This window comes from Mesoplodon mirus, assembly GCF_964341445.2.
Source record: "Mesoplodon mirus genome assembly, chromosome: 3".
Taxonomy (NCBI): domain Eukaryota; kingdom Metazoa; phylum Chordata; class Mammalia; order Artiodactyla; family Ziphiidae; genus Mesoplodon; species Mesoplodon mirus.
Window position 1 is genome coordinate 154,499,250 of NC_138978.1, and position 27,143 is coordinate 154,526,392.

General features: G+C 42.5%; 1 protein-coding gene across 16 annotated transcripts in view; it reads right to left on the reverse strand.

The window, feature by feature from the left end:
- Positions 1-27,143, reverse strand: part of LOC309801325 (uncharacterized protein) — a 153,739-nt gene that overhangs the window by 46,321 nt on the left and 80,275 nt on the right. For 10 of the 16 annotated variants that reach the window (XR_014293567.1, XM_082616057.1, XM_082616051.1 and 7 more), the window contains exons 2-3: positions 5,812-5,883; positions 4,732-4,808 (exon numbers count right to left, since the gene is read on the reverse strand). Coding sequence is in view for 13 of the 16 variants with exons in the window: in XM_082616057.1 (XP_082472183.1) it covers positions 4,732-4,808; positions 5,812-5,839 (105 nt within the window). In the remaining 3 variants the exon portion in view is untranslated. Of the gene's footprint in view, positions 1-4,731; positions 4,809-5,811; positions 5,884-7,499; positions 7,792-27,143 lie in introns of those variants that run through there. The other 6 variants (XR_014293569.1, XR_014293570.1, XM_082616060.1 and 3 more) reach the window with 3 other exon arrangements.

Below are 27,143 nucleotides of genomic sequence, written 5' to 3' on the forward strand. Positions count from 1 at the left end.
TATTGAGCTCCATTTTGGACAATTTAAGTTTGGGTTTGTGGAACATACAGGGTGAGAGATCAAGTAGAAAGCTGGAAAATGTGTAACTCTTGAGGGAAACCTGGGTTGGAGGTGTAGATTGGAGTCTCTAATTACAGGTATAGATGATTCCTCCATGAACATGAGTGACATATGAGGAAAAGAACACCAGCTAGATGAGGAGGAGCCGGTAAAGAAGCTTGAGAAGATCATGCATAAAATTAAGGACATATCGGGGCTTCCCTGGTGTCACAGTGGTTGAGAATCTGCCTGCCGATGCAGGGGACACGGGTTCGAGCCCTGGTCTGGGAGGATCCCACATGCCGCAGAGCAACTAGGCCTGTGAGCCACAACTACTGAGCCTGCGCGTCTGGAGCCTGTGCTCCGCAACAAGAGAGGCCGCCATAGTGAGAGGCCCGCGCACTGCGATGAAGAGTGGCCCCCGCTTGCCACAACTAGAGAAAGCCCTCGCACAGAAATGAAGACCCAACACAGCAAAAATAAATTAATTAATTAAAAAAAATTAAGGACATATTAATACTTCTTTTTTAAACAATAGTGATTTATTTGCTTGATATAAGATTCCTGTAGTAATTTAGTCAGTATACCCTGCAGGAAGGAGATGATATGCTGAACTACTCATAACATGTCTAATACTTCCTGTTGAGAGTCAAACCATACTCAGTATTTTCATGTAAATCATGGTGTCTTATTTAAGTGAGCAAAGGTTTATCCTCACAAACATAATGCTCAAACCCTAATGAATAATTTTTCTAATAGTTTTCTCCTTAAGGCCATTAGCTTTCACTCATTTAGTCATATCTATGTGTGTGTGTGTATATATATATATATATATATATATATATATATATATATATATAGTATTGGTCATGTGCAAAAAATAAGTCAATTTCCATCAGTCTAGGGCGCTAACGGATTTGTAATGTAATCTCACATGTTTTCATGTGTGTGCATGCACACACACACACAAACACAGTCTTTTACCTTCTTCCTTATTATCTTATCTCTCTTTGGGTGTTTAAGGTACAATTACAACGCTGAGACTGTCACACCTCTAGTTATAGTTGTCATGAGCTTTTACAATTTTAAGTAAAAATCACTCCTCAGTCTGGGTTAATATTCAATTCAATGTACATTTAATAAGCTCTTTTGTCCATGTTGATACAATAGTGGGTTAGAGGACTATTTCTGCACTCACTGAACTTACTGAGCAATAAGTAGCCTTTTTGAGAAAAGAAAGTTGGCTTTCCAGTTATTTATGTATACAACAGTATATATATATATTTAAAATGTGTAGATGATGTTTTTGTTATTTTGTTATATATATGGTTTCAGGTTGTCATTTTGGTCACTGTGCAAGTTATACATGTGTAATACTGTACTTATAAGAATTTAAGATTTTCAAGGTTTGGGAGTGAAAGCTTTGACTACAAAGAAACAACACAAGGGATTGTTGAGGGTGATGGATCTGTTCTGTATCTTGATTGTGGTAGTGCTTACACAATTCTGCATTTGTCAAAAGTATAGAACTCTACACCCCCAAATTTACTATATGTAAATTTTAAAATAAATTTAAAAATTTAAATGCTGAATCTATAATAGTTGCTACTTTAAAGGATATTGTTTAAAATAAATTCAACTTGTCACTTTATGGTCAAACCACTGATACACACACACACACACACACACTCTTCTCTTTATAGAACTTCCACACAAGGTTACTTATTTGCTTGTAATCTTACTCCAGGGAAGTTCGGTTGACTTTCTCAAGATACGGTGGAAGGGGGTTGTTCAACACTTTTTGCCTGCAATACCTCCAATTTCTACTTGTTTGTTAAGAGAATTCTCCAGAGACATGTATTACAGCACTCTGAGAACAATATTCACACCCACTGATGAAGAGTGAAAAGAGAGAGCTCAGGGTTCAACTCTGGGAAACAATTGAGTGGCTACATGTGTTACTTAGGAACTAACTTGGAGCAGGTACTTGGAAAGAAGCAATTAAAACTGGTGACAAATACCTCCCAGAGTATATGGGGATTAAGACTTGTGCTCAAGTCTTCCATCGCTGCCTCTGTGAACACACTGGACTTCAAGTACACATCTCTTTATCCACTCTATTACCTCATGGCCATTACTTGCGGGTGATAGATGCTGGTGTTCACAGAACAGCGTGCTGATGCATTTTTTCCTGCCATTGTATGTAACATGTTTTCTAATTCTTTTGCTCTATTCAGCATTTGACCCCAACGATAGGGGATTATGGTATTAACTCTCTACCCAGCACACATTCTTTACAGACTCTCACTAAATACTGTAAGCCTGCTGCAGATAGGAATAAAAGTGAAAGCATACCGTCTGGTCTTAAGCTGAGCACACAGAGGGTCGTGATCCAATTGGAAGGGAAGCAGAATTTTTAAAAAGAAAGAGGTTTGACCAAATTTTAATCCTTGTCATTTTCATTTCTCTTACCCTGTGGATTTGGGTGATTTTATTTACACTGTCAGCTTGAGCCTAGGGATTGGAAATCAGGCTTTTATGGAGATTATTAAAAGTACATAGAGTACACTAAAGGTTGGGCTAACTGATATATGCTGCTAAAAATATGAATGTGAATGCCCTGGTATTAGATGCCACTGGCGTACATTTCATCCTCCTTAGAAGGTTATTCTTGGGAGCTGGACCTGCCGCAATGGTAATGAGATGCAGGCTGTCAGGGTATTTCTAATAAGTAGTGAATGACCAGGGATGGAGACGAATTAGCATTACTCAGATGAGAAGGTAGCTCTTTATACCATTAATTCCAGTGCAAAGTAATTCCACCTCCGTCTCCTGAAAGAGAGGGTATTGTAAATTGGGGGCCAGGGGTGGGGAGAGGAGGAGGGCAGGGTTAAAGCTTCAAGGGTTTATTGATGGCGTGGACGGGCTGCGATGTCATCCAAGTCTCTAGGCTGGGTTTTTTTGGCCTGAGCTTCTCTAGTGACTAGATGCATGACTAGTGACTTGGTTAGGTAATGTTATATAGGCCTAGATGACAAAGATAAGGCTCTAGACCTCAGTCACAGTCTTTAAGACCTCAGCAGATAAAAATGAAATGGATTACTCAATCTCAAAATACTAGGAGCATTCATGCTTTGACAAAGCAGGTTTAGGATCTCAAAGACATGGAAATACCATGTTACAAAGTAGTTGACTATGCAAGACTGGTGTCCTTGCAAGGTTATAGATTATGATAATCTTAACAGGCTTAAGAGGGATTTAGATAGATGCATAGGTCACAGCTCTATGCTGGCCCACCATGAGAAAATGGGGTATTTTAGGGACTTATTTCCAATTATGAGGGCCAATAGCATCCCCAGGCCTGCTGCATAGCCTCCTTGGGTGTCACTGATAGATCAAGAGTCACTGCTATGCTGAAGCTTTGAAGTGTGATCCACACCTAGAAATGGGGAGGAAGGCAAATGGCTTGAAACAATTGACCATGTGTTTATTTCACCTGGTGCTCACAAGTCCCAAGATCTGGACCATGATGTTGAGTTTATGAACTGAGGTTTGTATCTCTTTGTCATGTCCTAGATGCCTGTGTATAAAAATGTGCTATCCAGGCCACAGAAGAGGGACCACTGTGAAAGGTGGACCTTCAGTGTCTTCATTGCCTGAAACCTTAGCTCTGAACAACTTGTCCCAACTCTCTTACATTCTACATCCTGACTTGTTCCTCATCCTCTTGGCTTCAGATCTGGTAATTTATTTTCCATTTTACAGCCTTACCCACTCACCCCTAAAACCAGCCGCCCTCTGACTAAAATGTTTATTTCCCTCTTAAACTTTGAGCCCAATTCCTGCTGTGATGGTACTGCCCTCATGCATACTGAGTAAACAGCCCCACCTGCCCACATGGACCGCTCTAATCAGTGTGCATCCATCTCCCAAGAGAGGCTCGCCCTCCAGGTGTCCCACAGTCCGCAGGTAAGATCTGTTTGAGGACACTGAGTCAACTGCTACCAGAAAGAAGTAAAATATGTCCTTTAGTGTGATGGCATACAAACTGCTATGACTCTGACTCATACCAGCCCAATCCTCCCTCATTAATTGTCCTTTTAAAACATAAACGAACATGTTATGCTATTTATATGTTTTTTCAAATCGGGTTTCACACGTTTTATTTACTGGATTTGCATAAGTCAGGAAGGATAAATATGAGTTCTCTCTTTAGTACAACAGTACTAGTGACATAATGACAAGTCCAGTGTCCTGGCCCATATTACATAGCAAGTGAATTACAGAGCTTAACGCACTTGATCATTGCTTCATCTGCTACCTATGTTCCCTTGGACTGAGATCCTCCGGAAAACAGGGATCAAATCCATGTGGTCCCTCTCTATGAAAATTAACAAATAAATTAGATGATAGGATGATAAAATCGATGCTGATGAGAGTGATAAATATGCTTTTCATTTCTAACTGTATAAATCAATTTATTTTCCTGATTTTCATATCTGCATGCCTTTGCACTGTTTCCTCTACTTAGAATGCCCCAGAGCAGCAGTCCCCAACATTTTTGGCACCAGGGACCAGTTTCATGGAGGACAATTTTTCCACAGATGGGGGGTATGGTTCAGGTGGTAATGTGAGCTATGGGGAGCAATGGGGAGCTGGAGATGAAGCCTCAGTCGCTTGCCTGCCACTCACCTCCTGCTGTGCAGCCGGGTTCCTAACAGGCTGCGGACTGGTACCAGTCCACGGCCCTGGGATTGGGGACGCCTGCCCTAGAGATTGTGAAGTAAGTCAGAAAGAGAAAGACAAATATCATATGATATCAGTCATACATGGAATCTCATTTAAAAATGATACAAATGAACTTATTTATAAAACAGAAGTAGAGTTACAGATGTAGAAAACAAACTTATGGTTACCGGGGGCAAGCGGGAGAGGGATAAACTGGAAGATTGGGATTGACATATACACACTACTACATATAAAATAGATAACTAATAAGGACCTACTGTATAGCACAGGGAACTCTACTCAATGGCCTATATGGAAAAGAATCTAAAAAAGAGTGGATATATGTATATGTATAACTGATTCACTTTGCTGTACAGCAGAAACTAACACAACATTATAAATCAACTATACTGCAATGAAATTGTTTTAAAAAAGGTAGTCCCTTTACACTCACTTTACAACACTAAAGTTAATAACATCATAACAATATATAAATAATGTATAATAGTATAATAGACAATAATATATATGCTATATATAAAAAAGAAAGAATGCCTTCCACCTGCCTTATTTGACTAGAAAATCTCTCTTCATCTTTTAGAACCTGACACCTGTGTAACCTCCTCTCTGAGATCTGCACCTATCACTGCCCCTCCCCACCTCCAAACAGAATTAACTATGTTATAAGCTGTTACACTTAGCATATAATTCTTTATGTAATTTTTGTTTATCTGTATGTTTTTTCCCACCAGATTATGGACAAGGCCAGCCTCAATTTCATAGTCTTTTTTGCACTCTAATCTCTGCCATGGTGCCCAATAAGTTACAGATACTAAAAAAGGATTTTTGGAACCAAATGTTATGAAGATGATGGTGATGAAGATGATCAGGCAGGAGGATGATTTCACTCCTTTCAAGAGAAATAGAGCTTTTCCAGCTTTATGAACTAGTCTTCCATTTAGAATAGTATATTAGTCAACAGGCTGCTATAAAAAGCAACTTCCAGATATAAGTACTATTGCCCAATACAAAGCTATTACTTACTCGTGAGCATCTGGTGTTGCTTGGGCATCTTCCATTGTGTGACTCTTCCATCTTAGAATTCTTTGCTTCCAGCTATTTAGATGGGAGAAAATGTAAAGAAGACACATGAGATTTTTAACACACTTGGCCTCAAAATAACAGTCATCACTTCTGCTCCTGTTCCATTGGCTGGAGCTTGGGAATCACATAGCCTATCTAACTTCAGAGTGACCCAGGAAATGTAATCTTCCTACATGTCCAAGAAGAGACTCCAAAATTGTGAACACTAAAAGTTTCTTGCAATAGTCTAAACTTCTGGACACCAAATACCTATTTTACTTTCCTCTCACTCACAGAGCATGCTCACTTCACCCCGTGGAGGACAATGCAAGGTCTCATCCAATCACCACCACCATATCAATGTCCAGAACACCCGGGGAATGCAGCATCTTCTCCATCAGTCTTATGTAGGATCTCTAGGTGTAGTAGCCTACATATTAAAAAGACAAGTAATCTGTACCCTATTTCCCCACCAATCACAACCCATTTAGAATGGAAAAAAGGACAGAAAAATAATCCTGTTTGCAAAGGGAAATAATAGGTAACACTCAGCATGATGGTCCACAGCCATGCTGAGCCCCTCTGAGTCAGCACTGTGAAGCCCATAACTTCTGGGCAGGGTGGATGTGTGTGAAGTTGGCTCTAAGAAGGACTCCATTTTTTGTTCTTCTTCTTGGCCACATATGAAGTGGGCTTGGTGGTGGGGGGCTACCCTTCCTTCAGAACAGTGCACCTCTAAAAGCTTGACTTCCGCTCAGTCTGGAATGGGCTGGCAACTCGAGAATTGTTTTAAGCCTTGAGCAAGGAAAGACGTTTCAAGTCCAGGCCCCTGGTTTCTTTGGCAATGCAATTCTAAAACTTAGAAGGCATATGATATATTTGCTTCCAGTCAGGTCCTTGTGCCAGTAAGCACACCCAGAGTTATTCTCTAGACATTGTTATCAAATCTACTTTTGTTTTTCTTCTTTCCCTCCATGCATTTCTCTCTTTCAGTGTAATTACCTAAATGAATTGAGGCTATCAGAAACAATAGGTGGGAAGGCCATACCCTTGATTTGATATTTTAGCTCAAGTAACTTCATTCAATTGAGAACTTTTACTGGATATTTGCCACTTAAAGCCTACCTTTAGTACTACGTCTTACTGTCGGAGTCTAAAATAAATGTATTTTCTCTAATCTGATAGCCCGAATTTCTGGACTCTGTATTCTGTTTTTGCTAGCAAACTCATGAATTCTTTCCTGAGTCATCTCTTTCCTGTAATGCATATATCTAGATTAGCCAAAAACACTACTAAGACTCTGTTTCCTAACCATTTCCTCTGATGATATTAGCTGTGATGTGACTACCTTCTAATTAATAGCAGGCAATAATTGTACCAAATGATTTGTCACTGCATAACCTGAATTTCCATCTTTCCAGGTTCTGGTATTATGGGGTTGGCCAAAAAGTTCGTTCAAGTTTTTCCATAACATCTTACAGAAAAACCCAAATGAACTTTTTGGCCAACCCAATAGTTTCTTTTCAGCCTGTTGCTAAACTCCTAAACCAATGATATACATTAAGTCTAGTGTAACAGTCAAAGAAATCGATTTGGTTATGTCAATACTCCACTTCCGGTACCAATTTCTGTATCAGAGCGATACATACCAGTTGCTGTAACAACAATCTCAGTGATCTCACACATAGGTTTATTTCTCCCTTGTGTCACTGTCCAATGCAAGTCTGGCAGCTCTCCTTAGAGGCTGTCTTCCAAGTGGTTATTCAGGAACTCAAACTCCTTCCCTTTCATGATGCTGGAATCATAAATCAGTGGCATCTAACCTCACTGTGGAAGGGGAAGCAAAAGCCAGAATATTGTTTAAGATACTTCTAAGGGGCAGAACTAGAAGTGGCTTATATCCTTCAGTCCAAACTTTTTTGGCCAGGACCCTGTCACATGACCCCAATGCAACAAGGAGGAAATGAAATGTTTCTGTGTGCTCAGGAACAGGAAATGGGCCTGAGGGGCTTAGAGCTGTCTATCCTGTATTAGAAAGTGTCATTTACTTGACTCTTTACTAATGACTGGCCAAACTGAGAAGAGAAGCCCTTTCTTTTCTCAGTTATCAACTAGATGATTGGATAATGATGACATTTTATTTTTATACTAAAAATGCAGGATCAAAGTACTTTAAAATTGTGAGAAATTTAAGGCAAGTATAATTTTTTACCACTTAAGATAAAATGGAAATACTAAGAGGTTCCAAGGGACGCACTGTGAACCATCCAACAAGCCACCGGATCTTTGGCTTTGAAAAATAAACTGCTCTGACCAAATCTTCATAACACAGGCAAAGTAGTATGCAAACTGGCCATAAATGAGTGTTAAGCATGACCGCGCAGTTCCTCACAATGGCGATGGCTCAGTCTAAGTGAACTGATTACCTTTGTGCTCTAGTCAGACTCAACAGTCACCCAACTCCCTCTCCTTTGAAAGGCACATCTCAGCCCAAGGAGACAGAGGACCTGATCCACCACCAAGTAGTAATCAGAGTAGTAGTACAGTGGAAAGAACACAGGTGCTGAGTGCAACAAATCTAGGGTCTTCAATTGGTTGTATGTCCTGAGCAAGTAATTTGAAACTCCTCTGAAACTCAGGTCCCTCATCTCTCATCTGTGAAATGGAGAGTAATATATCCATCCTGCATAATATTGTGAGCATTACATATATGTGTGTGTGTGTGTGTGTGTGTGTGTGTGTGTGTAAGTGTGGCTGATATTCAGACAATATGAATTGGTCAGAGTACTCTCAATGGTCAGTGTTCATGCTATACTAGGTATTAACTATTTTAGCATCATCACCTACCTATTTATTTATTTAGGCCTACAACATGCATATAATTTTCCTAAGCATTATGGAAAATACAAAGAAACTTAAGAACTAGATCCTGCCATCAGTGTAGTTTTGAGATCAACTATGTGAATCGAACTAGAAATATGACAGAAATTCAGAGAGAGAATTCGTGTCAGCATTGGCTGGAAGAGTCAAAGAAATTTCCATGAAGAAGGTGACCCCATGAATTCGGAGGACACCAGGTTGTAGACAGCACAAAGCTTGGTAAAGTAGAGAATGCTGAGGAGACCAGTCAGACTGGAGAGGAGAGCAATTAAAGGCAAAAGAACTTTATCACCAGCACTGCAAATTCATTCTGAGTAAAATGATACTTAATTTTATGATTAATTTATGATTAATAAAATTTATTCATTTTTAATAAAGAGCAATATTCCAGTTACTGAGGGTCCATTGTGTTTCCAGAGGGTACTGATATGGGTGCAGTTATAACAGATTCCACTGACTGCAAAACTTTTGCAGAGAGGCAAAATTATCATCATGATTTTGATGATGTATGGTGTGTTTGGTGCTTTTCCAATGCAATTAATCCTGCCCTTTCTATTTCTCTTCTCCTCAAATTGTTCTCTTTTTCTACTCCTACATACTTGGTACTACAAGAGAGACATGCCAAGTGCCCAGAACAGTAGCTTGGCACATAGACACTCAATGAATATTTGTTAAATGGATTCAATAAAGTTCTGAGAAAGTTCTGCTAGGCAGGATTGTAGCTTCTTATGGTCTTTAAATCAAGCAAGGTGAGTAGAAATTCACCTCCTAAAAACAAAGACAAAAAAGACTGCTGATCAACTCTTACAATGAGTTTAGATGAATCCATAAGGAAGGAAATTAGTAAATGCTTCTAATGTTGAGATATAGTGACCAGAAAAGGCAGACAGCCCAGAAAAGTCCCCACCTTTGGAGGCTTCAGTGTAGGCATTGTGTAAGTGCCACTTGCCCAGGCTCAGCACAAACTGGTAAAACGCTTATAGCGGGGGTTTTTTTGTTGTTTTTTTTGCGGTACACGGGCCTCTCACTGTTGTGGTCTCTCCCGTTGCGGAGCACAGGCTCCGGACGCGCAGGCTCAGCGGCCATGGCTCACGGGCCCAGCCGCTCCACGGCATGTGGGATCTTCCCAGACCGGGGCACAAACCCGCCTCCGCCGCATCGGCAGGCAGACTCTCAACCACTGCGCCACAAGGGAAGCCCTGCTTATAGCTTTGGTGGGCCCTTCAGCAAAGCACCTTCCTTCCCCAATGCTATCCCTAAACTCCACTTACATAGTTGAATGACAGCAGATAATCAAGGTGGCATAATCTCCAAACCATGCCTAACAGGTATTATTTTTTTAAGTTAAAGTGATATAATCTTCCTTTTCCTTTAAGTCATGATTCCTTATGGTTTCCATCCATCAAATCAATGTTTCTTATTCTTTACATGATGAGTAAATACCTGCTGGAATAAGGAAGGCACTGCTCAACTTTCACCCTCAAATTAGTATTTTTCGGGTGCTTAAAAAAATGATAATCTTGAAAGCTAAGCTTTGAGCAAAAGAGATTTCTAAACTTTAATAACTCCCTTTATGTAAGCAAAGCAATACATTGAGTGACAATATGGAATTTTACAGGTATAGAGAATTTAGAATATGGCGTAAGGGGCATTCCCACGTGCCTGGAGTGCAAGTTGAAAATTGTTCTGGAGCTGGGAGGAGGAAGAAATGGAAAAAGCGAGGAAAAATGAAACTAACCAGTTATGTCTGTTCCTGACGCCCACACTGTGCACATGAGGAATTCCCCTGAGCAGTGGGACTTCTTCCTTGTTTTCCTGTGAACATACCAGGACAATTTCAATCCCAACCTCCCCCTCCCTCCAGAAGCCTGAATTTTTACTGAAACTTCAGCAATATGGTACCATTGCCAGGTAGGTTAACCTGGCTGGGGTTGTTGTTTAGGTGCCCTGAATTAGAGCTTCAGGCTTCCCAAGGCCTGCACTTGGTACACATGGAATCCAGAAGTTTCTATATACTCCTGTGGGATGATACAGTGGTACTAAGAACCCAGAGGATTTCCAGGTGCCTGGAGTTGGAACAAGATGGCCACAGAGTACAAGGATTCCACCTCCAGAGGCAATCAGCCAGGACCATGGGTGGGATTAAACACTAACCCCAAAAGACCAGATGAAAGAGCCACTTCTCTGTGCCGCCAGTCCAAGGTACCCAGGGAGTGGACCAGAGTCATCCCACAGCAAAGACCAGCAAGGAATCAGAGGTGAGAAGCTGACCCAAGGTCCCCTCCCACACCCCCACGAGGGTACATAAGCCTCCTCCCAGGCCTAGATGCTACCCAGCTGACAGGTAGAAGGAGAGAAGTGAACTCCAGGAAGTCTGGGCATTTGCCCCAAAGAGGCTGATGTCAACAAGAGAAGGGGTTGTCTTTAGTTGTCAAGTTTATTTGGTCTCCCTCCACTTCCCTATGAGAGAGAGATGAGAGGTCAGAGCAAGATGAGAAATTATATTAAAAATATAAAATGCTCTATGCTTTTAACTCAGCTGAGTGTAATGCATGTGATTTTTAACCCCAGACTGTATTAATGATGCAAAGTCACTGGTCAAAATGCCCAGAGGCCCTCTCCCTGCTTTAAATGGTAGAACGCAGTTTGGATAGAAATAAGTGTAATGTCATCTAACTTGTATAGCTTTGCAAGGTTTTTCATCTGTTATTAAAATTTTTTCACATCATAGGTCCAATGAAGGGGTGGGATTTAGTCACTACACTTTTATCTAAGAAATGTTATTTCCTTACCATTAGTGGAGAGACTATAGAAAACATAAAGTTGCTCACATTAGTCGTGCTATGAATCAATATTTGGTATTTAGAAAGATAACAGTACAGAAATTTATGGGAAAGACATCATTTGCCAGGTATTGTCAGGCACTTTACATACACTCACTGTCTTTCATACTCCTTCAACCACCATTGTTCCCATGTTACAGATGAGGAAACGGAAACAGATTAATAAATCAAAGTCAGTTTGTCCAAGGTCACCGAGGCTAGAAAGTGCAGAGCTAGAACTGGAATGCAGCTGGATGACTGTGGCAGGACCCTTGCTGCTTCCCCACATGGTCCAAGGTCCCTGCCCCTCTGCCCAGCGTGTCACACACAGACCTGCCTAATAGCCACACACCCAGTGAACACACAGGGCTGATGCCTCCTGTTCTCTGGAAATGGACTCTGGAACTTCAAACTGCCAACCTCAGACTTTATTTGACCTTAATGAAGACCAGCAGCCCAGGCTACCTCCCCTCCTAAGACAGGAGACTTGCTTTTCTCACCCAGGTTCCCAGTTTTGAAGCTAGGTTGAAAGATTTATTTTTCTCTCTGGCTACTGCGTTTGCATTCCCTCCAATTAGCGCATTCATTCTTTAAAGAAATACCCAAGTTGCTTTTCTGGTTTCTCAGCTTCTCAGTCTCCTGATCTGAAGGGTCATTGTCTTGACAAATCAGGAGTGTGGCACCTAGTCACTGGGTTACTCGGCCTGGCCCAGGTGCCTTCAAATAACCACCTGTTCTTTTAGATACTACAAGAAGCATGCAGGAGCCAGAAGGTAAGGTGTCATCGTCCCTGGAACACAGCAGCCTGAAGGAGTACTTAGGGAGAGGATGCTGGTCTTCAAACACTTAAAAAAACACTTTCTAATATGCAGGCCTCAAATCCTGTGGAGCATGAAGCATGTGGTAGGACAATTATGGTGGGCTTTCTGAAGTCGTGGAAAAAGACTAAAAATGGCCCATTCCTTAGGACATAAGGAAAAATAGGCACTGAGCCAGTGGAAACCAAGAAGTAAGCCAGAAAGAAATGGAAGATTTTCTGCTTTTCTTTGCTAGTTCCTTTCTGTAGTAAAAGCCAATTTTACTAGCATTTTGTCAGCCAGAACCCTTTGTAAACAAGCACTTGCAAATTCTCAGACCAGTGAAAATGGAGATTCATAAAGATATTTTGAGGATTGTAACCCTTAAATGTTTTTGTGAATTATTAATACAAATTAAAGAGAGTCTGCTTTTTTAACCATTGAGTAATGCTATCTATTTTATGAAAACTAGTCATTCATACTGAGAATGTTTAGAACATTTTGTTAACCAGAATATTTAACTTATGGGAGAATTTGGTACTAAATTGGCTAAAAATTTTCATAGATCGTGAAAATCTATGTACTTCAGAATTAGGAGGAGGAGGCTGCCTCCCAAATATGATAATTTATTAACTGTGTGACCTTCAGGTCCTTTCAATTCCCTGTGCCTTATTCTTCTCATTTTTAAATGAGTATAATGACATCTACCATCCCCGGTTATTAAGCTTAAATGAGAGAGGCATATGCGCATGCCTAGCACATACTTGCATATAGGAGACACTCACTGCATAAATACACTGCAATTATGATGATGATGATTAGCATCCTTTTTAATGCTGCTACTACCATTTGTGTGAGCTTATTTCTAACTCTCCTTCTCATTTTACCAGCCTCTGCCCACCCTGGAATTCTGGCCTTACATACCTCCCCCTGGAACACTGCAAGTTTTCCCAAATGCTATGATTAGCCCTTCCTTTTCCCATTCAAAGAATAAAGAGTGGTTTGGGAGTGTCTGAGCCCTCCAGGGCTGGCTCTCCCCTCCACGGAGACACCACCCCTGGCTTAGTCTTGGTTCGTCCCATCATTTCCTCTTTCTCTGGGCCAGACCTGGATAAACTTGTGGTTTCCTTCCTTCGTGCTCTCTGGAGAGCTGAGTACTGCACACTTGAAAGCCTAAAAACTTGTCATTTCCACCTTGAACTAGTGGCTGACCTCACCAGACAGCCTGGGAAATGAATTAGTGTCCTTAAGCAGAGACAGAATATGAGCAGTGACCCAGCTCTCCTAGGCAACTATGGAAACTGTCAAGTGGTAGTTAAAGTTCCCTTTTTCCCAACCCCTTTAATTATGTTGAAAACTATGTCATATTGTTTTTGAAAAAGTTAATGAAATAGTAGGTAAAGGTGAACCAAGGAACGTAATTTACTTGGATTTCCTTGCAAGCTTTTGATAAGGTCCCTCATAAAAGACCATTAAGGAAAATAGATGGCCAGAGGGCTCTGGGCAAAAGTCTTTTTGGTGTATTAAAAACTGGTTAAGCAATTTTAGAAGGAAGAATCACTGACGCTGGCTACTTCTTGGAGTGGAGAGAGGTTAATCACAAGCTGTCCCCAGTGTTAGTATTTGGACTTGAAATGTTTGAATGATTTATGAAGGAAAAGAAAGCAAAGTTGGTCAAAGACACAAAACGATGATCATAGTACAAGCTGTCCAGAGTGTTTGGTAGGAGTGAAGGTTCCTTGCCTATCGACCAGGAATACAGTCCCTAGAGGGAAGAGCTGGGGGCCTACCCTGAAGATGAAACCTCCAAGGATGAGAACTAAGCTCTGAAAACCTTTCAGAGAAAGACAGAGACACTTCTCATTTGTGGCCCCAGTGCAGCCAGGCCTGAGGCTGGAGGGCAGGACACAATGACCTTGCAAGTGTCCTTCCCACCCTTCCCACAGATGGTGGTTTAAGGCCATGAAAAATCAGAAATGAGTGGCATGGGTGGAAAGCATTTAAGCAATATGAAGACACCATTTTGCATAGTTTTCATTCCAAAATTGTAGAAGAATAATTCTACTGGTAAAGGAAAGCCAAAGAAATGTCGTGGGGACTAAAACATTAAACACATCTTCTGGTAATTCTTGTATTTGACTTGATGCAGCAGAAGATAGACAAGAGATACTGAGGACCTGTTTACTGCCTACTATACGGGCAATGGGAGTACTTCGTTTTTTACAAAAGAAGACAGACCTTCCTTGAAAGTGCTTGTAATCTAACAATGTAATTATTCTCATAGTTATCCTCACTGTTGCCTTCCCCCCTCCAATATTTTCACTGCAAAATGAAACAGAGGGAATTACACAAATATCTGGATGCAGATGAGGCAAATAAACCCCAGGTGTCCTCCCAGCCATGTTCTTCATTAATCTTTATGACACTTCTTATCAAGTCCCACCTGCGTTTCTTCAAGATCAAAAAGTCTAAAACCCAAAAGTCACATTGCAATCAGGGGCAAAGTGAATCCAAATCTGTATTTACCCAAACTTCTTTTCTTTTGCCCAGTCGAGTAATAATGCTAGTTTATACATAGGGTGCTATTTACACAGTAGGAACGCATTTATTTTGAGACAGACATAGAGAGGGAAAACGTCAGATAATACATTGGACATTAAAATACTGCTCTCAAAGAGTCCACCAGTAGACCCACTCAAATATAGTCAACTTACTTTTGAAAAGTTGCAAAGGCAATTCAATAGGGAAGAAGTAGTCTTTTCAATGAATGGTACTGGAACAATTGGATGTCAATAGGCAAAAACAAAAACAGCAACTCCAACAGAAAAGCAAAAAACCTCTATACACACTATATATAAAAATTAACTCAAAATGGTTCATAGGCTTAACTGTAAATGTAATTGTAAACTCATAAAATTTCTAAAAGAAAATATGGAAGAAAATCTTTGCAACACTGCGTTAGTTGCAAAAAGTTCTTAGATACAACAGCAAAAGTGCTATCCATAAAAGAAAAAAATGGATAAACTGGACTTGATAAAAATTCAAAGTCTTAGGATCTGAGTCATAAACAGAAACTGAAACAAAAAACAAATCTTCCATGTTTCCAACCAGACTTAGAGATATAAACCTTTCCTCAGGAACGTAAGAAGCTGAGTGAGCAACTAATTTGAAAAATGGCAGCTCCTCAGCTAACTTTTCCCCAGACTGGGTCAAGTAGAAATCAGTGACTCTTTGCTTTGTTTTCCTAATACTTTGTGGGCGTTTTGGTACTTAACACACTCTATCGTCATCAATTGTCATAGACTCATGCACAAATGTCAGCGGCAGGGCCCAGTATATTGTATCTGTGTCCTCCCAGAACCTAGTAGAGGGATTGATAGAGAAGATGTAGTCAATAAATGTTTGAAGAATAAAATAAAGAAAGAGGAGGAAAGCAAGAAAGTAGGAGAAAGACATTATGTGAGGAGAGAAAGGGGAGGAAGGGAGGGAGGAAAGGAAGAGAAAAGGAGAGGAGACGAATGGAGCGTAAGGAAGAAAGAGCAAGAAGGGAGAATGAAAATGAAGAAAAGGAAAGAAGGGAAAAAAATGTGCTTCGGGTGAAGAAAATGAGGACGGGTAGGGTCTGTGGAGAGATGGGGTAGTGTCTGGTGTGGGACAGGGGCAGCCAGCCTGATCATCTGGGCCGTGTTACCCAAACCAGCCTGTGGTTTCAGGCCACTCACCCTGAGATCACCAGCACCCGTTGTCCCTCATGCTACAGCCCCATAGATGTCAGCAGCCATTGTGTGGTTCAGCACAGGGCCAAGGCAGCAGCTGAGGCAGGAAGAGGGAGGCCAAAGCTGCTGGCTGGTGCTATTGGGCCTGCTCCCCTGCTCCGCGGCTGTGGGCCTGGGTGCCAGCGCCAGAGAAGCCAGGTCAGGGTGGCGAGGAGTGCTGGCATGGCACGCCTCTCACACTCTCTCCTTTCCAATGGCTCGGCATTGCTGGGGAAACGGGAGGGGCCGGGCAGCCAGCAGCCGAGAGTGAGAACTTCCTCTTGCCAGAGCCAGCTGCTGGCTGCCATCTGGGCAGGGGCAGTGCCAGTTTCCCAAATCTGCCTTCCCTTTGGAAAACGGGGAGAAAACTCTGTGCTGCGGAGATAGCTTCTCCTTCCATCCTGAGGCTCTCAGTTAAAAACCCAACAAAACCAGCCTTTGAAAAAAGAAGGGATGAGAAATGCCACATGTTGGGCTGTTTCCAAAGGAATTTGCTTCTCCTAGGGCCTTTACATCCAAGAAAAATCTCTATTTGCCCTCGATTTCCCTTGGTTCTTTCCTTTTACTTAGTGATAACCTTTACTTTTAAAAATTAAATCTGTTTGCACTAATAAAATGCATATCTGTGTATCCTTGCTTTGTCAGATAGAGATGGAATCATCCACTATAAACTGGAAATTTTCTGAGAGATGTGATCTAGTCTTTTTAATTCACCCTCTACCATGAATAACCCAGCAGCTCACGAAACTGATGCTCACTGGACACTTTCTGGAGGATTTATTCATTCACTGAATGCATTCTGAGCACCGTCTAAACATTAGCACAGGATTGTTGATGATGAAGAATTGAAGAAGACCTGGTTCCTGTTCTCAGAGTTCAGCCACTTGAATGGAAGCATCCCCTCAGACCCTCCTGGACATCAGGACAATGGGAGCCTGCTGCAGTGTGTCAGCTCTGTGTGCAGCCCGGACCCGAGCCCCCAGTGTTATTTCCTGTGCTACCGCTATGTTCCCAGGAGGCAGATGGGACAAGAGTTGGCACCTGACAGAGCACAGAATCAAGGAGAGCCTCTGCAAAACCAAAAAGCAGACGAGCTTTGTGCAGGGGTGAGACTCAATATATGTAACCAGCTGCTCGCCATGGGCACTGACCAATCAGAGCAGATGCTGGCCGGGAGAGATCAGTACGGTCACCTTGATACATACCAGCTGAATATGAATCCTGGATTTATTTTTATTATTGCCTTAGCTGTCAATTCCTTCTTCTCTGTCTTGATACCTTTCCTCTTAGTGAAGCATGGAAGCAACCCAGCATCCCACCATAGCAACTGGATGGATGCAGGGATAGAAGTGCTTCATGAGGACCTCAAGTTAGCAGAGATCTTCACAGAGAGGCTTCAGTTTGGCTTCCCCGACTTTGCTGGTATCCTAGTCCCAAAGCAACTCTCAACATGCCTAGTATTCATGGGATAGTTGGAAGAGGCAGGCTGAAATCCAGGGAAGGGTTCAAGAGTGAGGTTCACTCTCTAAAATATAGGGTTCATAGGGCTTCCCTGGTGGCGCAGTGGTTGAGAGTCCGCCTGTCGATGCAGAGGATGCAGGTTCGTGCCCCGGTCCAGGAAGATCCCACGTGCCGTGGAGCGGCTGGGCCTGTGAGCCATGGCCGCTAAGCCTGCGCGTCCGGAGCCTGTGCTCCGCAACGGGAGAGGCCACAACAGTGAGAGGCCTGCGTACCGTAAATAAATAAATAAATAAATAAATAAATAAATAAATAAATAAATAAAATATAGTGTTCATCCCAGCTGATGTTTAGCCTGTCTGGGGGCAATCAGGCCCTAAGGAAAACTGGTTCACACTGTCCAAACTCACAGGAACAACACTATCTTGCATTTTAAGTTTCTCCTAAGTTATTTAACAATAATAAAAAATACATGTAAAAATACATGCAGTTTGCATAGGCCTGAGCCTCCAGTGAGCACTGATTATTGGATAAATTTGAAAGTTCATGATCTCATTTGACCCTCACCGTGGTCCCTGAGATAAGCAGGGCAGGCATTATTTGTTCCCATTTGGTAGCCCAGCAGAAGTAAACAGTTTGTCTCAGCTGGCGTATTCAGTGGCACAGTTAGATCAGAAGTTAGGTCTCCTGACTCCTAATTCAGTGCCCTTTCTATAAGCCAGATTACTAACTGATAATATAAACTCCAGCATCCTAGACAAGACCTACCTGAGAAATGAAATTAAGATCAGAAATTCCCTTGATGGAAACATAGATGAAAAGACAGAGGATCAGTTGGTGAAGAGCTCTGACTCCTGGTGCTGCCTTTGCTAATCATGTGATGTTGAGTAAGTTAACCAGTCTCTCCAAGCTTTTGCTTTTTCATCCACAGGAAAGAAACAGCACCTCATGAGGTTGCTGTTAAGAACAGAACTAGGCAATATAGGACCATGAACACAGGGTCCAGCCTAAGGTAGGTGCTCAATACGTAACGATATTCTTTTTTTTGTTGTTTGGTTTTTTTTTTTTGCAGTACACGGGCCTCTCACTGTCGTGGCCTTTCCTGTTGTGGAGCACAGGTTCCGGATGTGCAGGCTCAGCGGCCATGGCTCACGGGCCCAGCCGCTCCGCGGCATGTGGGATCCTCCCGGACCAGGGCACGAACCCGCGTCCCCTGCATCGGCAGGCGGACTCTCAACCACTGCGCAACCAGGGAAGCCCTCTTTGTCATTTTTATTATTTATTCCTGAGAAGGTGACTTTTGCTTTCAGGTCAGAAAGCCCTCCCTGGGGCTTTTCTGGACTGGTCTGTGCTACCAGGAGCTCCCATGGTCTACCACCTCTCGTATGCGGTGGGAGGAAGCCATTCATTCACACACTGATACTTCCCAGTGTGAAATCTATCCATGTCCTCCCAAGGAATATTTGCTCATCTGCATACTGAGCACTGATTCTCTTCCAGGTACCTTCTAATACTTTAGAAATATTAATTCATTTCATCCTCATCACAACCCTCTTAAGTAGGTTGCTATTATTATTCCCATTTCATAGACAGGAAAACTGAGGCACAAACAGGTCAAGTCACACATCTAGGAAATGGCAGAGCCAAGATTCCAACCAGAGGGCCCAGCCCCAGAGCCTGGGAGCTTACCCACTACACAGGTGGCCTCCTCATTTTAGCAAAGGATGTGTCTTAAAAAAACTGTGTGGCCTTGTTGGAAAGGGGCTTCTAGGCAGGGTTTATTTCTGAGCCTCTTAAATCTCATTATGAAATCTCTCCCCTGCTCTCCTACCAAAAGCTTGGGCAGCCCTGGGGTGTCTTCCTAGAGGTTTCTTAAGCCTTAAGCCTTGAAGAGCCAGAAACACTGAAAGTGACCAACTTGCCTTAGAGTCCTCAGACATGGATTCTTCACCAAAATCGATTTTCTAAGTGTTTATCAAGACATAGCTCTCTGGCAGGCACTGGGCTGAGATATTACTAAGATGGTATTTAGGGTCTATAGTTAAGGAAGACAAGACAGTTGCTGATACATGTGGAAATGCCAAAGGACAGGGGGTTCAGAGAAAACGTACAGTGATCACAGGAATGGGGGGAACTTTGTGTGAGCACAGCCTGAAGGAATTAGGCCTCATGCTGCAAAAGCAAACCTGGAGGGAAGATGAGGGGAAACTTACACAATCATGTAAAGTGCAGGCAGAGTGAAAACAGGTTTGTTCACAAATTCCAAAACTCTGAACCCAGGGGACATCTCCTGGTTTGAAGGAGGAAGTTTCAGGACAAATAAAAGGTAATCCTACTTCAATACACAAGCTGTCTCAAGAGATGACATGGGGTGAAAACATACATAGTTTCAAGAAGGTTTTCATAATGGTAAGGATGCTAGAGTTAATAACCATATGGTAAAGAGAAGTTGGGGATGCTTGAGTTGCACTGTCACTAAGGCCCCAACGATACCTTGCTTTTGAATAGAGGTGGATGTTTCATGTACACCCACGCCTGCCTGAGGTCTCATCAGAGCCCTGGGAAATTGTCTAGGCCGGTATTATCAGGCCCACTTTGTGTAACAGGAAGTGAAAGCTCTGAGATGTTATTTGCCTAATATTTGTAGCATGGGGATCCTGTCTAACTCCAGACTGAAGGTGAACCTGGCTTCTCAGGCAGGTGAAGACATCTGGGGATAGCACACTCAGATTTTGCCATTTTCATCTGAACCACCAGGATCCAAGATGACCCTGAATAGGAACTTTTCTGGACTGGACCAAGCTCAGCCATTCAGAGGACAAAACGTCCTATTCACAAGCCCTTCGGTCTCCCCCATTAAGCCCAGGCTCTCATGCATAACAGGCTCACGTGAAGATCTCACAGGGAACTATGCTGTTGATTTTTAAAAAAAATAATAACCTATGAGTTTTATCTCTTTATCTCCTCAGTCCAGAGGGAAAAAAAGGGACACAATCTGTCCTCCCAGTGGGACATCCATCTGATTAGATGTCATAAAACAGAGTAGTCCTTTAGTCAATAATGGCTGGAATACCTCCGACCCACAGTTACTGGAAAGAAAAAAAACCTGACTACAGATAAACTCCCTAGGGTTTCAGATCCATTTTGCAATAAGCCATGTTATGAAGGAAACCTGGCCCCAAAAGATAGTTTGAATGCAAAATAAAGATAGTTCACATGCTTTGAAGCAGATACAGGGCTCCTGTGGAAGCAACAGTATCATATTTTCGGAGGATCATTATATTTCCTGCTTCAGACTTTATTTGGGTCCCACCGTTCTTTTATACAACTCCTATTTTTAGTCATCAGAGGCGCCATGTCCTGCCAGGCAGGGGCCTCAGCAGGGCAGGTCTGGCAGGAATAGTGAGGGTTGGATGCCTGAGGAGTCGAGAGAGCTGGGCAGACAGCGGGTAGGCAAGCTTCAAGGAGCAGGTGTGGCCCGCGGGGCAAGACAGGCCAGAAGCCGGACCTGGGGAGCCTCAGGGAAAAGATTTAGGGGGAGCGCCATGGGCTTAGGGAGAGGATTCCAGGGTTCAGGAGGCCAGAGAATTATCAGGAAGGGGCTGGAATATAGACAAAGCAGAGGTGGGCAAGAACCCTTTGAGATACCCTGCCACAAAACAATGGGCAGGGGCTGAAATGCATGGGCCTGAGAACCTTGAAGACGTTATGCAAAGTGAAATCAACCAGTCACAGAAGGACAAATACTGTGTGATTTATGTAAGGTATCTGAAATATTCAAATTCGTAGAATCAGAGTGGAATAGCAGCTGCTGGGGGAGAGGGGGAAATGAAGAGTTACTAACTGGTGGGTAGAAAGTTTGAGTTGAGATGATACCTATATGTATACATAGTTAAGTATATGGTATGTATTGTATACGATATATGAGGTATACAGTATACCTTAACAAAGTAGCTATACTTAATCGTTAACAATTCTGTACTATAAACTTTAAAATTTGTTAAGAGAGTAGCTCTCACATCAAGTGTTCTTACCACAATCAAATAAATTTTTTAAAGTAAATAAAAACTCATGGGTTTGAGCCAAAGGGGTACAGGATGAGTCTGATCCAGGCAGGTGCAGATGCGCCAGGCTTGCTGGGAAGTTCCTACAACCAGGCCTTCAGAGAAGAAAATGAAAACACCTGTGGTCACTAAAAACTGTCATATAAGAAAATCTTAATCTTCATTAGGCATTCACTCATGTCACCTCTAATCCTATGAGATCTAACTCTTGGTGAAGAGGAAGAAAAAAGAAAGGGTCTTCTAAGTGAGAATTAGCCAGGGGGAGATGGAAAGTTCTTTATCTGCACAGATGTTAGAGTTTCTTTATCTGGGTGATGAGTCCCAGTGTCTAGGCTGACCTCCAGACTTCCTTAGGTGTTAGGTAAAAAGATACCCTGAAATTCCTTTCTGACTCCCACCATTTCATTCTTGTTTGGCATTTTTCATTTTTTGGGGTTTCCAAAAAATAGCACAAAGCAGTCAAAAAGAAATGCCATGGCACAGAGCAAGGAGCCATACAAAAACTCCCAAGAGATGGATTTGACCCAATCATTCTGCCATCTTTATTTCCACGTAGAACAGGCCTACCTTTCTTCTCTGTGGAATCCTCTCTTCTTTCCCACATCCCTCTCCTGCCCCTTCTGCCCTTTATGCAATCAATATATCTCTACATTTGTCTCCTGATATCTTCCTTCTCCTGACCCTTGTGTGGTCAAAGGAGGCCTAGGGAGAAATGTGAAAGAACAGGGCCCCAGACAGTTCAGGTCCCACGTAGGAGAGGCTGGGAGGAACCACGTTACCGGAAGGCCAAGGTAGAAGGTGGAGCCCCATGGCAGGTCATATTCTAGGAAATGAAATTGGAAATTCCCTCCTGGATTGGCCCAATGCTTTATGAAGGAAGACACAAAGGGAATTAGAGAAGAAGACCCTACAAGCCACTAGAGTAAAAAGAAAATGCACTAGAAGTAGAAGGGCATGAACTGCTGGGCCTTACAGAGCTGCCCACGTCCTGGACAGCAGTGAGCACACCAGTGGTACAGGGTCCAGCTGGCCATACCCACTGTATTCCTGGGGTACACAGGCCAAGCCTTCATCATTGATTTGTCTGTATGTTCATGTGTCTTCTAAGTTCCAAATGCTGTGCTAAGTAACGAGAATACAGAGGAGACTCCTTACTGATTGGCAAGCATTTATTGAGAACATACTTTGTGCAAAGCCCTGGAGGAAGCATGGGAAGAAAAGGAAGCTGAGACAGGACACAAAATGAATGGCAGAACATCCTTGTTACGAAACTGGATGAAGGGACAAAGCAAATCCTGGTGAAGTAGCTTGCTGGAAAAACCTGGAAAAAAATGTACTTTTCTTAGAGGAACCTCTCCCACAGGAAGATGTTCACTTTTGTTGAAAAAATGCTGGCTTTCCTGGGCATTAGGATCAGCTGAGGCCTTTGATGAAGAAATTCAGAAGAGAGCTGAATTTCTCTGACAAGGAAAGGAAGAGATAATCAGTGGCTGCTTTAGGGAACGGTTCAGAGAGAGGGAGAGGGAGACCCGGAGACCCATGACTAAAGAGGAGCCCTGACAAGAGAAGGTGAAAATCTTTGTCCTTATTTATTGCCGGGTGTCATATCATGTAGCTTTCTCCTTTATCTCCCCATAAAATTGTAGTCAGTTCTTCATTACTCACTAATGCTTTGTGGGTTGGGTCTGTTTTGAGGGGAGGTGATAAAGCCTGGAATCTCATTTCCAAATGGTCAGAGGCAAAGGCAGAGAGTTTTCATGTGAGAAAAACTATATAAGAGTTATCAAGGACACATTTTTAGCAATGCATTTGCAAGTTTAGATGTGAAACACATGTGCTCAGGAAGTTCAGAGGGAAGTAATCAGAGGATGAGTGGATAATCAGGGCAGTCTTCCTAAAAGAAGCAAATTTTGAACTAAAAGTCCCTTGGGAGATAGATTCAGGTCATGGAAATACAAAGGTATTATGTAAGTTCACAGAGACCCCAAAATACATGTATGGTTTCCTAGTCTCAACTCAAGGTACAGACATGTCCATAGGCAGACACAAGTACATTCAGCTATGCCAACACCTACCATAGAGGAAAATACAGGCATGCACCAGATCGTACATCCATTACCACAACCAGACAACACACAGCGTCCCTTTCAGTCTATGCAAAAGTGGTCCTTCCTCTCACTGAGATGTACAAAAAGTGGTCCATTAGTATTAAAACGACATCACTACTGAAGTGATTTATAACATGTTAGACATTTTTAGTGGAAAATTGCAAATGCATAGCAGAGGAGGTTGGGCACAAGTCCCTTGAAACCATTGCCTCACAAAGCTTAACAAGGGTCTAGGTCTTTCACAGAGAAAAGCTATTCAATCTAAGCAACATCCAAGATCATCTCATCAAAGTCAGAGGCTTTAAAGAATACAAATGGTCAACTCAGAAAATACGAAATACAAATAGCCAATAAAAAAATACAAACACTATTTTAAATGTGTATATAAAAAATAAAAATACAAATACTGTTATATATATACATGAAATCAGCTTCACCTGAAGTTAAAGAAATACAAATAAAAATGACATAATACCATTTTGCCCTGATTTGCAAAATTTAGAAAGAATTAAAAAGTTCAGCAATGCTTCATATGGGAGTCTGAAAAACTGTGCTCTCAACTACAGCAGTAGGGATGGCAATTTGGTACATAATCCTCACGGGAGGCCACATCTACCAAAAACCCTACACACGTGCATACTCCCTAATCTGTAACTTCACTTCTAAGACTATATCTTGATGGAATACCCAGGTAAGGGCATAAAGATGTGTGTGTATAAGGATTTCATCATACTGGTTTTGAAAATAGTGAAAAATTGGAAGCTATTTAAATATCTAATAAAACCTGGTTGTTAAATAAAATATGGTATCCATTCAATGAAATACTATATCACTATTATAGGAATAATATAAGGTTTCATGACACCAAAAAATGTTATAATACATAGAAAGATATTGTAAATGAGAAAAGCAGATTCCATACAGTATATAATATGATACTCTTTGTAATAACAAAGCTAGTTAATGTATTTGGTAGTTAAACCAGAATATAAGCTGCATAACAGCAGTGGCTCTTTTGGCTAAGTGCTGTCCAGAAAAATGTCTGACATAAAACAGGCCCTCAGTCATTTTTGTTAATTAAATAGATTCATGCTTACTATGCACCAGGTACTGTTGTAAGCACTTGATAGAATATTTTGTTCTCTCAACAGCCCTGTGCTCTAAGTCTTATTATGAACTCCACTGAGCCATGAAGAAGTCCAGAGAGGTTAAGCCACGTGGCCAAAGTCACCCAGCCAGCCAGTGGTAAAGCCAGGATTCAGACTCAGGCAGCCTGAATCCAAAGTCTTCATTCAAACACTTTCTGTATCTATGTGTAGAGAAAAGTCTGAAAGGATGTGCACCAACACATCAACAGCAGTGATTTGGGCAACACTGGGTAGTGGGATCACTCAAGGTTTTGTTTTCCATTCTACTTAGAGTTTCCTAATTTCTCTACAGTGGTCTAAAAATTGTTTTTTAAGGTATATTAATATTACTTTGAAATAACACACAGTTTCCTTTAATGGATGTTTTCTCTGACCAAAACAGAAGAAATGTAAAGCAGAGGAAATGGGTTCTCAAGAGGGAGGGAAAAGATAAGGAACAAGTAGAGGGACCAAGTTTCCAAAACTAAGGTTTAAAATTTCAGAAACTACAAGCCCCCTAACCTCCCATGTGTTCTTCCCTGTGTCCTTCAATCCCACAGGGTTCCAGGACACTTCTTGGGGTCGCCACTCACCTGGACAGACACACAGTAGCCCAACGTGCAGGGCCTCTCGCAAGGCCATCTGCATGCGGACGCAACCATTTATTTGTGGAGGTTCATTTGCCCAAAGACGTTTCTTGAAGTTCTGTGCTGGACAAGGGGTGGGCATGAGGGATACAGCTTGAGGAGGAGAGTCCCTGCCTTCAAGAAATTCAGAGATTGTTTGGGAGACGGGCAAACGGAAAACACACAAAGTATTACAGAGCTAATAAAACAGAAGGAAGTTCAGGATGCTATGGGAGCATCTGATTCCTGTAACATCCTGTACCTGCCTCCGTCACAGAGCTCACTGCATTCTCTGTTTTAATTGTGTGCTTCCTCGTCTGCCTGTCCAACCATCTATGAACGTCTTGACAACTGGCACCGAATCTCACTCATGTTTGTGTCCCAGCGCTTGGCACAGAGTAGGCTGCTTAATCAGCAGCAGCTTTGCCTGAATGGTTATCTCTATGGGGAAATGGCTCTGTCGGCAACGTCTCCGGGTTTGGACCATCGAGGATCAGGCCAAGAGAAAGGCTGCACCTAGAAAAGAATGTCCTAGAAATCTCTCTGGCTCAGGTGGAGCGAACCAGGTGAACAGACAGAGGAAACAAGAAATTCCTAGGCTGCGTGAACATCAGTGTAAGATACAGCTGATTTGTTTTGGTCAAAATAGATGTGGCTGCAGCAGAGATGAGTGACAGAGGGCCTTTTAGTTACACTAAGGTCAGATTTAATCCTCCAAGCGATGAGGATTCAAAAACAAAAAACAAAAAAAAGAAGAAGAGATATGGGCAGATTTGGTTATAGAAAATCACTCTGGTAGCACCGTAGAAGGTGGAAGAAGAGGGGCAAATCAGAGGCAGAGGCTCATTCAACTAGGAGATCACTGCAAGGAAGCAGCTGGAAAATAATGACCTGGATGAAGGCAGGGTCTTTGAGTGTGCAGGGAAAAAGACACCCTAACATTATTTTCCTCCAGGCCAGCTTGAAATCATTCTCAGCCATGCAGAACAGTTAAAAATGGCACTTGAGTGCGAGAAAGGCAAAGCCGATCTTGAGGACTTAGCCCGCTTGCCAGCTCAGCAGCGTCAATCCCCCAAGGCTTCACACCCCACTAGCACCTCGGCACACACCCCTCCCGCAGGCAGGGACGAAGACACCCAGGCAGCCTGAGAAACACTCAGAAGCGGCAGCAGAGGGGGAGAAAGTACATTACAGAGCCCAGCATCTGTGTCTAGCAGCTGCCCAGCAACCTCCATGTGTTCCTGCAGCTGTCGGCATGATCGCAGTGGAAGATGGCACAGAAGGACGAAAAGAACTTTTGGCAAGTAGTGCCAGGCAGGTAGGTGGGCCCTGGGGCAATCGAGGCTGGTCCACTGGGTGCTCCCAGGAGCTGCAACTTGCCTTGGAGAATTGCCACATAGAGCCCCTACGTTGCCAGACCATTCCTGGGGCTGGGCATGGCAGGATACCAGTCCCCTCACCTGAGCCAGGGACCCAGGGAAGCGGAGACTGGGAAGCTTGCTGAGCCAGCTTCCTTAGTTTGATTTCATGGCCCCTGTCTCTGTTTCTCTGAAGGTGCAGTATGACTTATATCATTTTGTGTTCAAATCTGTGAATCAAAGCTAAGTATGGTGGGAGAACTGTTTGAGAAATTCATGACCCCCCTCACCAGCAAAT